Below are 15,801 nucleotides of genomic sequence, written 5' to 3'. Positions count from 1 at the left end.
ATGGGACGTTTCACATGAATACAATGAGGCCTATTACTAATCCCAACCATTTCTGGTAATGATGATAGGGCTTGAGGTCCAGGGATTGCTAATTGCTGGGCACTGGGCAGCTCCACCACAAGCTTTTTGAGGACAACGGCTCTTTGGACAACGGCTGAAGACAGGACACTATACAAAAAGAACAATGAGTCTGAAACTACTGCCTTTAGTTCATGTGTCTAAAAACTGAAATGAAAAATTATCCCTCTTAACCTTCAGAAAAATGGGCTAAGGGAAAGGACAACAAAGAGAATAAAGAATGGAGTGCAGCAAAATCCTTTTACAGCTAGGGATAAAGTCTCAGTACAAAAGCAGTCAAAGCATTTATTCATTCTCTAAAAGCCCAATGAGTAATGAAATGGAATTGAAACACTGAAGAGGGGCAGCGTGCTGGCAGGACTGCTGCTACCATCCAAAATTATCACTTAACAAAGCCAGTTCTGACTATCAGTGCAAAAGATCATTTCTCCTCAAAGCTGTCAATGTAGACTTTGAGAAGAGCCAAGATCAGTGACATTCAGAAGATGCATTCGTGAGTTAACCCCACAAACCACAATAACCAAAGCAAGGGTAACCAAAGTCTCCAGCCCAGTACACATAGGGCATTAGGGAATCAAGAGCTCATTAGAACACAATGCCTCGTTGAATTCTTACTTTTCCAAGTAGTAAATGGGAGGACTGTTCATATCCTGCTCACCCTGACATGCATTCCCCAGGAGCTGGAAAGCCAAGCAACGTATGTTGGGACAAAACAAACAGATATGCAGTTCATACTCACAGCACCAAAATAGGGAGCCTGATGTACAACACCAGTGCCTTCCTCCTCCTTCACGTAACTGTCCACTACCACAGTGAAGGCACCTTTCTCTTTGCACTGCAACACAAAAATACAATTTTCATATATCGGTGTACCTGTGTGTGTATATATATATATATATACACTGAATTCTCAGGAACATGGAGGAGCCACCAGCCACTCACAAGAGTAAAGACTTGCATCAAAAAAAAAATGACAGTAAAAGGTAACACTCCTAATGCTATTTAATCAGTTCCATAGCTGATGCCCAGGTGGAACACTTCATTTAAACACCGTCAGATGTTACTAAATCCAAGACGTATTCAGAAGATCTCATAGTCAATTACTGTTCAAGCCACATGTCTTCACACAGCTGAACTGACCACAGATCAATATGCTCTTGTCATTAAGGGGACAGCCAGGAAAGCTACAGCAATTCTACACAGGGACGCCTCCTTGCGTTTCTGTACCTCAACTACACTTTCTGATTTTAAAAGAGTTTTACTTTATTTTCTCCAGACAGTGAGAAGGCGCCAAGTACAAAGGGAAAAAAGCAAAAAAAAAAAAAAAAGATGGAAGAAATTGTCAGGAATAGATCTGAGAATCTGCAGTGTGTTCAGGACGTAGGTAATGGAAAACAGAGCTACTTTCTATCCCTTAACACAAAAGTAGGGAAAAAAAAAAAATCAGTGTGGCCACAGTTGAATCAAATACATTGCAAGATATTCATTTTGGCTGAAGAGGGGTACATTGAGAGAAGACATCCATCATAAAAAAAGAAAAAAAAAGGGGGGGGGGGGAGTAGCTGTCCATCTGCTCCTTAGATCAGGGCTCAAAGAATCCACCCATTTTTCCGAATGTTCACACGTGCAGTGTGGTGTTTCAGATTCAGCTGTTTGACTTTTTGCTAGAAATAGCAGGTCCTGCTCCCTGCAGAGGTTCTCTCACCCTTGCTGACTTCAGCATACACTACAGAACAGATGCTAGACACAACTGACCAAACCTCATACAGGAGCTCCCAGGTGCTTGTCCAGCAGTACTACAACCCATGACAACTCTCTGAAATGTTTTATCCATTTTTAATCAATTCTTAAATATATACATATACATTCTCTTCCTCTTCCCTTACTGTCAGATACTACACTATTGCCGAGTGCATGCTCTGGGTGTATTTAAAACTTAAGGGAAGAAATAAAGAAAAAAAGTCAACCTTTGGTTTTTCAACCTTTGACAGGAATTTTGAACTCTTTAATACACTATGGGTTTTGCTTAGGACACCAAATTTCTCTAAGATAAACAAGGAACACAGAATCGTTTTTAGTTAGTCTTCGTATCCTGCATCAAACACCAAACTTCTTCATCTTACCTGAATAAAGTACTCAAAAAGCGGTTTATATTTCTTGCCTTTAAGAGCGATGCCAGGAAACCTGAGGACAAAGATTTACGTGAACACAAATAAACAACCTGAAAATAGCTATTAACTGGGTGATTGCACATATACATGGACCCACAACAACTCTCAGAAAAAAAGCCTCTGTTAATTCACTATCAGATAGAAAGGAAATTCCCAGTGATATCTTGGCAGAGGCTATCGGAATGCTGACATGATTCAATGGTTCTGTCGATAGCTTTGAAGGGAGGAAAAAGATCTGGAGATCAGAAGTTCTGTCAACCCTGATGGATGTGAGTGCAGAAAATCTTTATAAATCCAGTACCAGCTTAAACTGCTGCAGAGTCAGTGATAGATGAAGAGAATTCAGTTGGAGAGCAGAGGGGAAGGAGGGAAAAAAAAAATTCAATGCAGAAATACAAAATAAGAATTATTCGACTGTCATGGTACCAGGTATCGGAGTAGACAACACCTTAAGCAAATGTTCCAGCTCTATATTCTCCTTATTCAATGACTGCATGTAATTGCTTAGCTGAAGTAAGATTTATCCTCCTATTTTAAGATGTCTTCTACAAGTTGTAAAGCTCTCAATTGCCTGGTAAAATAAAAATAACTGGTGCCAGTGAGGAAGGGCTGTTACTCTCAAAAAACTTCTAGGCTTTGACATCATTTTGTTTATTGTGGGTTTGTGCTGTGTGGGTTTTGCTGAGTTTGTGTTTTATTGGTTTGGTTTTGGGGGCTGATTGGGTACTCTTTTTTGGACAATCTCCAGGGTTTTTTGAGATTTTTAAATTAAAATAATGTCCTTCTACAAAAACATTCAGGAAAAGGAACAACTAAGGAACACTGAGGGGGAGGGTCCCCACTACAACACAATGATCCAATGAAACTTATTCTATTTATAGCTTCGTGCAGAACAGCACTTCGTTCTAGCAAATTTTAATCTCTTTTTTTTTTGCACACATGCAGGGAACCCCATCTTTAGGTAACTGTAAAATCCAACTTTTTTAAACATTTAACTTCTGATCTATAAAAATACTGGAAGCTAATGAGTGTGTAATGATTTATGTACTTGCCTGTCAAGTATCTCACATTCACTGTCAGATTTGTACAGCGCTATCAGCCTGGATTCCATCAAAATGTAAATCTTTCCTGTGGCATTATCTAGAATATAAAACAGTTATATAAATCCCAATTTAATCCCCTCATTTACACCATTACAAAACCTTTCAGCTTATGCAAGATGGTATCATACCAGGTATAACTGCCCATAATAATCCTGCTGATCAAGTGCTACTTTCCAGCCTCCTCTTCCCCACACAGCCATTTAATAAACACTTCTCAGAAGCCAAGTTTAAATAGAAACCACAGGATGAAACCCCATCCACTGATCTTCACTGTGATTTTTGTTCAGGAGGCAGAAATACCCTCCTTGGTCTATTATCTTTGTGCCAGAGAAAAGCAATTCAAAAGTTTCGGTACATTTAACTGAAACAGAAGGAAACAACTTGAAGACAGACAATTACTACACAAAGTTAATATTAAGTTGAAGTTAGGAATAAGGATTGTACTTTATGCTGCTTTTTTTTCTGAGATTTACTGTTCCAAACAACGTTATGCAAGTAAATACAAATCAGAAGTGAAACACTAAGAAGGAAACCACTTTTCTACCCCAAACTACCCTGATCTCTTAATTTAGTGACAAATTTTATCCAGACTGCTACCCTACCAGCTTTGCCATGGTCACTATCCTGCTGGCAGACACTAAACCAATGACATCCAAACCCAACAACTCAGCACCTCAGGCGTACGTTTAGGTCCATGGGGTTATGTTAGAACTGGAAATTACACCTTCATCATTTTCTCTCTCCAGCTACAAAACCACAGTTTAGTAAGGTTGACACTAGAGTGCAATATCTTGGGTCTGTTACTGGTTAGGAGTCCAGAGGTGTTCAGTTACTGCAACTTTGCTGTCATGCAGCAGTAACTCATCCGCAAGTCTGAGCCCCAACAATGGAGCGAGGTAAAAAGCAGGGGACACTCAGTCACACTTCCCTGCCTCTCAAATCTAATGCAACTTTAAGATAAAACGCATTCTTGTTCTTTATTTCATTTATCAACATTTTTTAGGCAACAGTCCTCACAATGCACGTAAGACAGAAGAACAGAGCAGTCAGATATCACCAGCCACATAGGAAGTAAACCTCACCCTTCAAAGTATCACTGATCCAACCTCAGCAAAGGGCTGTGAACTTAGCATACAACAGTCTATCATACAAGTACACATTCACAGGCACTGCAGAAAGAAGCATTTGTTCATCACCTTCAGTTAACACTTGCCTCTCAGTTTTACATATTGCAGTTCTGGGTTTACACAGAGGGCCAGGTTACTGGGCAAGGTCCAAGGAGTAGTGGTCCAAGCAACAAGAGAAATACTTGGATCTTCATCCAGTGGGAAGCTCACAATCACCGAAGGATCTTGAACATCCTTAAAAAAAGAAGACAAAGTCAAAGGGGGAATAAGAGGAAGGCGGTGGGAAGAATTTTACTGCAGTTATTAGTGAGACAATACAGATCTAAGAAGTAATAACTACTGCTGCCATCCACCTAAACCCATCTTGCAACTTGCCTAGTTCATCACTGTAGTGCTAGGAGGAGAAGCAGTAGCATAAGAAAGCTTGAAGAAAACACCAGCCACAACGTTCCTCCAAACACCACTACAAACCATTGGGCCAACAAGGCCACAGGGTTAAACATTCAGCTTAGCAGTGAGATTTTGGGAATTATATGACAAAAGACAGAAGACAGCCAAGGCCAGATCCCTCAGGTAACTCCTACAATCCCACTTTAAAAGTTTATCAATCTCAACTGTCAAGAAAATCAAGATTTTCTCAGACACAAAACCCTTTCCCTCCTTTTCTTCTTGAATCAATATGCAGGATGAATAGCCATGACTTAAGAAGATGATACCTCTTATTAAGAAGTTGTTGTTAACAAGGTGGAAAAACAAGGCTGGGGTACATAAATACAAGAACGTATCAATACGTAAGAGTAAAAAATTCTCAGGGAAGGAGACCTTTGTCAGTCACTCAACAAAATTTCACCTTCAAATAAGTCGCTACCCATTTTAAATGCCAAACAAAAATGGATGCCACACACACAGGCCCTAAACACAAGAATAGGTCCTATCCCCTCATTGTGTCTAGTGCAAGGCTCCCTGGTTTTCGTCCAGCATCACAGAACAGTTAACAGCATCATGGGACAGGCAGCTATTTTTGTCAAGCTACTGGCTGCTCCAGAGGGAGCTTACTGTGAACATCTGGTGCAGCCAACAGTGAAACACAACCATTACACAACCTAGAAGCCACGTTTAATATCAAGCAATGATGCAGCTATGGCTGCATTCCTGTCTCCACCAACTGTCAAAAAACACCGCAGGCTGTTCACTTCATTTTCTGAAGCACTGTGTTGACCAGGCAGATAAAAACATCTTACAAGCTATAAAAAAAAAACCAACATCCAGGCTGCCAAGTAATAAAATTTGTTTCCTGATTCTCACTGAACCAACAAACAGAAGCTAAAGCCTGCTTTCCACAGCAACAGAGATATCAGCTGCCTTACATTGCTCTTGCCAAGAATAAACCATGTCAGCTTGCAGACCCTCAACACTTCTGTCTTCAATATATCGCCTCTAGCAGACAAAAAAAGATAATCTTTGCATGAAGCAGCAGAGCAGCACCCACACAGACGCACTGCTGGTTCTGGAGTGAGAAATGGCATCTAAATATTTCGTTAAAACTCTATGGCAAAGTGGTGCACACATACAAAAAATACGCCTGTCAGTCTTTGTTCTAAAGAAAGTTCATTAAGCTGAAATATATATATATACGAAATATGAAATAAGTATGCGCGAAGTAATTATTTCAGTTGTCAGACAGTCACAAGTGATCCAAACAAATACAACAAAATATAATAAAAAGTAACAAATTTACCTGATTTTTTCCCATCAATTAAGAGTGTGACAGTATCTTTACATACCACTGAGCAAAAACCAGTAAAGATTGCTAAATCCAAACTGAAGACAATAGAGAAACCCAATTGCAACATAAAATGTACACCTATATTGACTTACCTTGTAATTCTGGTGGGACTCAAAGTTTGACAGGGGAGTGTTGCACGCGGTTGAGAAAGGCATAACCTTAACACCTCTGTACACCAGTCCTTTGTCATACAGCTGCTTGAAAACCCACCTGGAAGTAAACAGAGAACATGAGATTGCACTTGTATTTTCAGATTTAGTAAAGCAGCTGCAAAATGGGGCTCTGCTCTAGCTGGAGCGTTTGTCTGAACGAACAATCATTGAGTAAAGACAATATCTGCAAGTCAAAAGGAAAGAAAATTGATTGCAACTGTATTTCTGGCTGATTTTTAGCTTTAGCTGATTTTATCAGCATGGTTTCCCCCAAATCTGTAATGCTGATTAATCTTTCTCAAATTTCTTGAATACACAGGCAACCTAAAATCTGAACTATTAACAAGACTGAAAATCCATCACAATTTAGAGAGAAGTCACGTGGTAAAATGGCTGCTCACCTGCCACACGATCTTAAGCACACACTACAGCAACCAGTGCTACAGAAGAGACAAATCCAGGCCAGAGATACCTGTAACCACCCCAAGTAAATGCTGACACTCCGAAGAGCACTTTCCACAAGAGGGCACAGCTGACCATGCACAGTCATCATCTAAGTTTTGTGGTCCTACAATTTATGTTCACGTTCTCCTTCATCACCTCATCTCACTCTGGACTCTGTACAAGTCCAGAACTCTGCTTGGCATATTTGGATCCTTACATTTTCTTGAAATAACCAAGTCAGCACATAATATTGCAGTACAACAAAGTGAGCCAATGCTCAAGATGAGCAGAAGCTGGAAGAGAAGCACAGTTCTCACAGCAACTCATCAAGTGCTGACAAAACCCAAAGTTCCTCTGTATCTGAACACTGCCCGGCTGACCAAAGGATCACCAGCACTGATCAGCTTATCGGCCTCATGCAGTCCACAGGTCACCTACTTTAAAATGAAAGGCACTGGAGGGCAAGCCTTATCACGCTAAACTCAACTTAAAATGTGGAGTTTCTGCAGTCTGGTCATTCAAATTCCATATTCAAATCATTCAACACTGCTGACTTTAAGAACTCCTTTACTCAAACTACATTTTCAAACTATTCTGATCACTTTTCTGGTCCCTTTCCAGATAAACAGCTCATTCATTGCTAAGCAACCAGCACTATCCTGGCCAGCAGCACCTTCTGCAAGCTGCCATTTCTTGTCTAAGAACCTGGACCCGTATTTCAGTCAGCATCTTGTCTCTATGTTTAAAATCACAATCTTCGCATAAAAGGCAAACAGACTACTGCACCGACTTCTACCTGCAGCCTGAAAAAAACCACCCAGAGGTAGACACTAGCCTGCTGTCATGGAAGTCCCATGGTATCTTAATCAGAATAACTACTACCCTGCAGATTAGATAGCAGGGGAAAATACAGACAGGCATATGGAGATGACATACAGTCCACTCGGATCCAAACTTAAACTTGCTGAAATATAAATCAATCTGTTACAAAAAAGATTTATGAACAGTTTCATCAGCTTTCAGCATACACATTAGAGCTGGATAATTTCAGAAGTTTCTGGGTGAGTTGAAAAAAAATATTTAATATATGCTTACCATCTCACAGCATAATTAATGCAGAGCGTGAAAAGTGACAGCACTCGCATTGAAGGTGTTCTGCTTGCCTTTCAAAAACAGTTAACCAAGATATCTATAGAAAAAAGCCCCACTTTATCTCTGCTTTCTAAAGAACACTGCCTACTAACAGCACAGAAAAAACTACTCCGAGAAACACTGAATATTTAATCCCACTTGTAAATATAGCTGTAAACTCAGGAAGCTGATCAGGGAAGGCGAAAACTAGATGGAGCTGTCAACAGAAAATCCCAGGCCAACATCTCCCTCTCGTGGCAATCCTGCCCTATTGCTAACCCATTGCTCCCCAGTCGTTCCACCACTGAGCATGAGATGGGCTTCCAAACCACATCACCCTTCAAGTTAAAAATCCAATTCTTTAGACAAGAATCTGTCAAAACATGTTTTAACCCTTATGTTTGCAAAATGTTGACACTTTGCTAGAAAGACACTCCAGGTTTCTGCGCCAGAATTGAAACTGCAGTCCTTTATGAAAAAAAAATAAGCTAACAAACCCACAGAGCTCTTTCCTGACACACAAAAACCGTTTACTCACAGAAGTCGGAAATCAAACCTTGTTCCTCTAATTCTGCTACCTTTCTCCTCAAAGGAAAATAACTTCAGTTGCATCCTCTTGGCTGTGGGAGCAGCACTTATATACTTCTTTACAGAAGAAAAATGATGCTGGGGAAAAGGAGAACTCAAAATGCATATTCCAGATGCTTGTTAACAGCAAGTCCAGCCCTTGAAGATGCAAGGTGTCTTTATTGTCTCTAAAGCATGACACAAAACTTTGTTGTTCCTAAAGTGTCATGAGGGAGTGATACAACTGGTTCCAGCTCAGTCAGGTACCAAGCCTGAGAGTTACTCTCACTACAGGCACAACTTCAAAGGAATTACAACTGTGCTACAGTAGTCATTGATCACATACACACCATACGAACACCACATGGATATAAGAGGAGTTCTTGCTTCCAGAAGATAGTGAATCGGTCAATGCCATACTCACACCACCCTTGGCATCTCACACAAAATTCAACATCCCACAGCAGCCTCTAGCAAACACAAAAGCTATTTGCCCTCTTCAGACATGTACATTCACTTCACACCAAAGAGAATTATTTGATCTCAGAACTTCTCAAGTTGTTAATGCCACTCCTTTGGGGTATCAAGCGATTTCAAGTGATCCGAGTGGCAGAGCTAAATTGAGTTTGGGTTGTTTGCTATTTACAGCTGACAGTGTGAAGAATCACATCAAGAATGCAGAGATATAAGGTAATATTCTAAAACAAGATTGGACAATCTTCAGAACTGCTTTTAAAATTACACAAACCAGTAAGATTTCGGGGCTCAATACAAGCAGTATTGCTGTACTTGATTCTGAAAACCCCTACTATCTGAAGAAAACAGTAGGTCAATTAGTTACCTCACTTCAATGTCAAGAAATTTCACATTACCTTAATTACTTTGCTGTTTATCTGAATTTGGCATATTTCAAAAAGGATCTAGCGATGCACGGAAAATACACGTTTATAAAAATTTAAGCCCACTAATTCATAAAGCATACGTATAAAGGCATGCATGCAAATTAACTTACCACACCGACTCCATGAACTCAGGGTAAAGAGTTTTATAGTCATTTTCAAAATCAATCCAGCGTCCTAATCTGGTAACACTCAACTGTTAAGAAACAAACACAGACTGAAAGGAGTCTTTAACATTAAAGATCATGATTAATTGCCAATATTTATTTTGTAAAGCAGTGATTTCTGAAAGCGTAGTTTGTCCCACATCAATGAAACACATCCATGACAAGTTTTAGCCTGACAATAGTTCAAAACAGTGCATTTAAACAGACAAGAACAGGCAAGGACTAAACTGTGAACATAATTGCTTAGAAGCAAGGTCACCCAACAGGCAAATGTGTTCAACACTACTAACAGAAACAGTGGATCACCTTGGATCATTCATCCAGCAGAAATGCTGGATCACTGAGGGTTTAGCCAAGCTTCAAATGCCTGAAAACTGCTTTTGGTTACAGAAGTCTTGCTTCTATTTTAGAACTGCTCATTGCAGAGATAGTTAAAGTCCAGAACACACAGCCTATCAGCTTTCAGTTCTATGAAAACATGAAGCAACTGGAAGACAAAGAAATACTGAAATAAAGCTATGTCACAAGAAGTCAAAGCTATTTCGGGGCCAACTGCCTCCTTGGACTTCTCAAAGCCATGACAGGGCTGCCAAAGACCCCAGGACCAACAGGCATTAGTCCCTGTCTCAGGACAGCTTCCAGTCACATCCATTGGCAGGAAACTTGAAAACTGGTGAGTAAAGAGCTAGCTATGGGAACCATCAGACGAGAGGTTTCTCTCTGCTGACCTCACCACTATCAGAACCTCCAGTTCTGCCAGAAACTGAGCTGAGGCACCTGTTCCTGCACCTTCAACACAGACACGCTGAATGTCAGACTGAATGTAAAGGGAAAACAAAACAAATGAACTCCCATCCACAAATTTTCACATCACCTGAGTTCCTGAAATAGATCAGTTTTAATCCTGACCTTCAAGCCACTCTGACATTACACTGTTAAGATCCAAAGCCTAGGAATGTTTGTATCCACCAAGTTGGAGTGTTACGTTTGATCTCGGCACCAAGAAATCTCACGCATACAAAGAACCTTTTACAAGGTTCAAACACTTGCTAGCCTCTCCAGATGGTGTTTATTTCCCACATCCAACAGGAATGCCAGGAATTCCCCTGGCAAAATATTTTAATTTATTACCAGCCAAATCACAAACATGATACTTAAATGAATGGTATCCTTTTTATTAATAAACTAAAATGCATGTCTGTGTGTGTAAATACACACATACACATGCACAAAAAGCAAAATCCATTTGCCAGCCAAAAGACTGAGTACTTGGACTAATCAGCACTGCAAAAATACCGCTGGTGACAAGTTAAAAGGAACAACTATGGAAAACAAAACAAATGAGAACAAACTCTTCTCTTTTTGTTTCTAAAAGAAAAAAAATCATTGGTGATGCGCATCAAACAGGCAGAGGGATGAAACTCCCCCCAGCTGAAAGACCTCTCATACATACAGCTAGAAGCGCAGAGCAGAATACACACCGAACCTTCACTTACCTCCCATTCCTTTGAGTACCTCATCACAATTCCTCTGCACTGGTTGTTGTACTCTTCAATCCCCATCTTCGCCACATCCTCTGGCCCTTTAATGCCTAAGGTCTTGTCAATCTCATACTCCTGGGAGCATTGAAAACAACCAGATGAAGAACACACCTGTCATCAAAAGCTTTCAGGACTTCTCTGGATAGTCTATGTTCTACGCATTCTACTGAGGCTACACGGCTTCCCTTTCCTTTTCAAATTTCATGAGAACTGCACCAGAACTAAGCAGATATTATCAAAGGATATTCCTGGTGTGATCATTTCTTTACTATCTCTAGAAAAAGAAAAAAAAATGTTTTCTGAAATACATACAGGATAAATGCATGTATATAGTAATGAACAGAGTGCCAGGAGAGGGCAGGTAACCAGTAGGAAGCATCTAAAATCACCACATGGGCAAAACCCAGAGCAACTCAGCAGATAAAGAACGTGCATCTGTCTTTTAGCAACAAACCCAAGTATAAGAGCAACAGAAACATGGCTAATAGGTGGGTAACAACATGGGAGAGAGGATGCAACTGAGGTATCTGTAGGCAGTCTCGTTGCACGTACCACAGGTAAGCCGTGGCAATCCCAGCCAAATCTTCTGTCAACATGAAAACCACTCTGGTGAGCAAATCTGGTTACGATGTCTTTAATGGTTCCTGCGAGGATATGGCCATAGTGTGGTAGGCCAGTTGCAAATGGAGGGCCATCATAGAAGTTAAATCTACAACACAAGACAACACTCCTAATTAAATCAAAATCTGAGTATCAAATCTTCAAACAGGACAAGTGTATCTGTATGCTTACGCTTCTCACGTCTTACTAGGATACCATAAATTCCTTCCTCTTTTACTGCCAGCCAGCACAGCAGGTGGACTAAAGGGACTGTTTCACCTCATCCAGTTCCTACTGAATGACAGCTCTACCACCCTTACTACTGAAAATGCTAACACTCCTCTCCACAGCTGACACAGGAAAGAGTTGGCCTGGCTTACCTGCAGTTCTCTTTCATAAACCCACCAACTGGGAAATGACAAGTTTATTACTACTGTTTGCATACTGTTGATTCTTCATGAAGTGAAACATATAACTCAACAGCAGCATTAGCCAAGGCTGCAATCTGCAAAGGGAACAGCTGCTGTTAACAGGACTAAGCTGACAAAAACTGTAATTAGAGCTACACCAGCCTTACATCGTCACACACAGCTGCCAAAGCTTTCAGCAGGTTCTTACCTAGGTCTATTCTTTGATTGCTTCAGGCATTCCTGGAAGCATCTAAGATTTTTCCAGAGCTCCAATATCTTCTCTTCCTCATTTGGAAAACTTATGTTTTCTGGAACTTGTTGAACCATTCTTTCCCAGCAATGACCAAGCAGAGTAAAGAAAAAAAGAAGGTGAACATATGGGGCAGTTGCAAAACATCTACTTAAACGAAACCCAGAACACCACAGAACGTCCTAGCTTAGGGCCCAGACCCACATGAAGTGTGCTCCAGAATGAAACCCACAGACATGGGTGTGGCTGAGGGAGCTGAGGGTTGTTTAGCCTTGAGAAGAGGAGGCTGAGGGGAGACCTTATTGCTCTCTACAACTCCCTGAAAGGAGGTTGTGGAGAGGAAGGAGCTGGGCTCTTCTCCCAAGGGACAGGACAAGGGGGAATGGCCTCAAGCTCCACCAGGGGAGGTTCAGGCTGGACATCAGAAAGGGTCATTGGGCACTGGCAGAGGCTGCCCAGGGAGGTGGCTGAGTCACCCTCCCTGGAAGTGTTTAAGAGACAGGTGGACAAGGTGCTCAGGGACATGGTTTAGTGGCTGAAAGGAATGGTTGGACTCAGTGATCGTGGAGGTCTTCTCCAACCTAGTGATTCTGTGACAAACTCCACCTTTCATATTTTTTGTATCATGGACAGATCATTCTCTCCACTAGCGAACCCAAATTATCAAACAAGACAAGAATTTAATTAAGGAACCTTTGGTACACAGGCAGCACGACAGCTGGAGGGGAAACCACAAGCTGGCCAGGAACACACAGACATGGCCCGAATGTAGTTTTAAAAAGGCAATAACCAGCCTCAGCACAGAAAGGTACAGTACCCGCAACTTGTGCAAGAGTTTCCATCATCACATCTCAAAGCACTCAACAAAGCACTAATTAGGCCATGCTACTTCTCAGTAACTGGATCACAGTCCCAGAGACAAAGGTGATGAAAAAAGAATTCAGCATTAAAGCGTATTTCCTATTAGACAGCTGACCTGCTAAGAGGACTAAGAATCCCTGCATTTTACTTGAACCTAGCTCCGCCTCTGCAATTTAGTGGTAACTAAAGGCTTAGGTTACAGGGGCTTGGCAGAGGGGCCAGTTACCAAAGACGTTAACTCTGTGTTTCAGGTTTAGTCTGTAACTGTGACCGGGCTACGGAAGCTGCTCACACACCACAGACTCCATGCATAAATCACAGTATCACTTTTGGCCCATTTCTAACAACTGGGGCACTGTAACCACAAACCAGTGTCCAGCAACCACAGGGCACAAATTCATCCATGCTCTATCATTACTGAAAGAGAAATTTATTAAGTTAGAATAAGGAAAAAGAATTAGTAGTGAGAGTTAACGTAACAGTCACTACAGGTCAGGTTTTCTTCAAGTTAGAGAACAGAATTCCAAACAGACTGACTTAAAACACAAGCCACATTTAAAAACTATCTACAGCTCGGCCTCAGCTGAGCAAAGACTTCCGTGTTTGGGAAAAGCATAATTAGTTTATAGACCAAGATATGAATTATTCCTTATATCTACAAAAAAAAAGCATAATTACTGTAAGCAATCTAGGTATTCTAAATAAAAAAAGAATCAAGGACAGCTCGTTACTTCAAACACAGACTAAGTGGACACATCACAATTGACATTACAGAAACTATTATTCAAATGCACCTAAAACCAAAACTTTTTGACAAGACTCCAAATTAACATACAGGTTATTAAACACAAGGAATTTTGTTTTCCTGATTGTCTGGCAATTTTCTATTGACAAGAAGCATTAAAGTTCAAGACAATGCACCTCTGGGGAGTGTTATTTTAAGCACACTCACTTTTTCTAAAAGACAACAACATTCAACAGGAAAAGTGTCAGAGTTTGTAGATTGTCCTACAGCAGCCACAACGTTACACTGGGCTTCTTATCCAGAAGAAAAAGAAAACGTGCTCTCAGCTGGACATTCTGTCTAAGTTTCAAAAAAAAAATCATAATTACTCAGAGGAAAATTAACTGTGCTTCAGCTTAGATCGAAATAGCCCGCTCGGAAATGCCCCACTTAGTAAAGCTCCAAAACATTCCACAGACCGGAGGCGTCCTGCCCACGGCAAGGCCGGGACCGGAGAGGCTGCCAGGTCCCTTCCAACCCAAAACTGTTCTGTGATTCTATGACGGCCTCAGTTCTGCTTCGTGAGCCACAAACCGGGCAAATTCGATTTTTCTCACCGAAAAATAAGTCCCAAAGCGAGCCTGGGGCAGCGGGCCCGTCACGGTCCCTGTCGCGGCCTGGCCTGTCACAGCGCGGTCCCCCTCCCAACCTGTCACGGCCACCCGGTGGCCCCTGCCAGGCCCCGGCCCGGTCCCGTCCGGTTGCCCCGTGCCCCCCCCCCCGTCAGGCCCCGGCCCGGTCCCGGTTGCCCCGGTGCCCCCCCCCACCCCCGTCAGGCCCCGGCGCGGCCGCCGTTCCCCGGTGCCCCCCCCCCCCCCCGTCAGGCCCCTCACCGGCCGCCGCGCGCGCCGCGATGATGCAACCGCTGCGGCGCGAGCATGGCCGGAAGAGGAAGCGACGCGCGCGCAGCGGCCAATAGGCGCGCGGGGCAACAAGGCGCGTGGCCACTGGGCGAGGAGGGCGGGAAACACGCCCCGCGCGCCGCCCCATTGGCGGAGCCCGTTTGGGCGGGAAATGCGGGACCCGCGCCCCGATTGGTGGATCCCGACGGAGCGGGGAGAGACGCGACCACGCCCACCGCGGCCACGCCCCGGGATCGCGCGCCCTACGCGCTTTACGTACGCAACGGACAGGAAAACAACGGCGCTTGCGCGGGGAGCCGAGCGCAAACGGCGTTCGTGAATACGACAAACCAAAGCGTCATCTGCAAACTTGCTGAGGGTGCGCTTGACCTCGCTGCCTCTATCGCTGATGAATTAAACGGCACTGGTCCCAGGAGGGACCCCTAAGGGACACCACTTGTCACGGGTCTCCGCTTGGACATGGAGCTGCTGAGCACTACCCTCTGCACGCCGCCATCAGAACAATTCCTTATCCACCCAACAGCCCACGCACCAAATCCATCTCTCTCCGATTTAGAGCCCAGAGCACCTGGCCGTGACCCTGGGCAGCAGGGAGTGAGCCGGGGGAAGGCTCTCGACCACTGGGGAGCCACAGGGGGACTCTGCCCCAGCACAGCAACCAAGAACAGGACAAAGTGCTGCTCCCGAGTTCTTTGGGGCCATCTCCATCTCCTTCCCTCCCTCATTACTCTTAGCTGGCAGAAAAGCCCATCAGCTCCACCAGGTTCGCTGCTTTCCGCAGGGAGGGCAGCTGCTCCCTGCTTTGTTGAACCAACTTTGCTGCTGCGTTCAGGCCCATGAGGAGGGCAGTCACACGCACAGCATCAG

General features: G+C 42.9%; 1 protein-coding gene and 1 non-coding gene across 2 annotated transcripts in view; both read right to left on the bottom strand.

Moving 5' to 3' along the window:
• IARS1 (isoleucyl-tRNA synthetase 1) overlaps positions 1 to 14,972 on the bottom strand; it is a 69,316-nt gene extending 54,344 nt beyond the window's left edge. Inside the window, exons 1-11 of the mRNA XM_069865492.1 lie at positions 14,905 to 14,972; positions 14,240 to 14,371; positions 12,385 to 12,504; positions 11,719 to 11,875; positions 11,122 to 11,241; positions 9,572 to 9,654; positions 6,358 to 6,475; positions 4,566 to 4,713; positions 3,302 to 3,389; positions 2,202 to 2,262; positions 818 to 913 (exon numbers count right to left, since the gene is read on the bottom strand). Of these exons, the coding sequence (XP_069721593.1) occupies positions 818 to 913; positions 2,202 to 2,262; positions 3,302 to 3,389; positions 4,566 to 4,713; positions 6,358 to 6,475; positions 9,572 to 9,654; positions 11,122 to 11,241; positions 11,719 to 11,875; positions 12,385 to 12,503 (990 nt within the window). The 5' untranslated portion in view covers position 12,504; positions 14,240 to 14,371; positions 14,905 to 14,972. The remainder of the gene's footprint in view (positions 1 to 817; positions 914 to 2,201; positions 2,263 to 3,301; positions 3,390 to 4,565; positions 4,714 to 6,357; positions 6,476 to 9,571; positions 9,655 to 11,121; positions 11,242 to 11,718; positions 11,876 to 12,384; positions 12,505 to 14,239; positions 14,372 to 14,904) is intronic.
• On the bottom strand, positions 13,544 to 13,678 carry LOC138725430 (small nucleolar RNA SNORA84). The gene has a single exon (XR_011338235.1). It is a non-coding gene; the product is annotated as a small nucleolar RNA SNORA84 (small nucleolar RNA).
• Positions 14,973 to 15,801: the final 829 nt, after the last annotated feature.

This window comes from Phaenicophaeus curvirostris, chromosome 11 (genome assembly GCF_032191515.1).
Source record: "Phaenicophaeus curvirostris isolate KB17595 chromosome 11, BPBGC_Pcur_1.0, whole genome shotgun sequence".
NCBI classification, from domain to species: domain Eukaryota; kingdom Metazoa; phylum Chordata; class Aves; order Cuculiformes; family Cuculidae; genus Phaenicophaeus; species Phaenicophaeus curvirostris.
The sequence above is the reverse complement of the archived record's forward strand: the minus strand, read 5'-3'. Positions and strand labels throughout refer to the sequence as shown.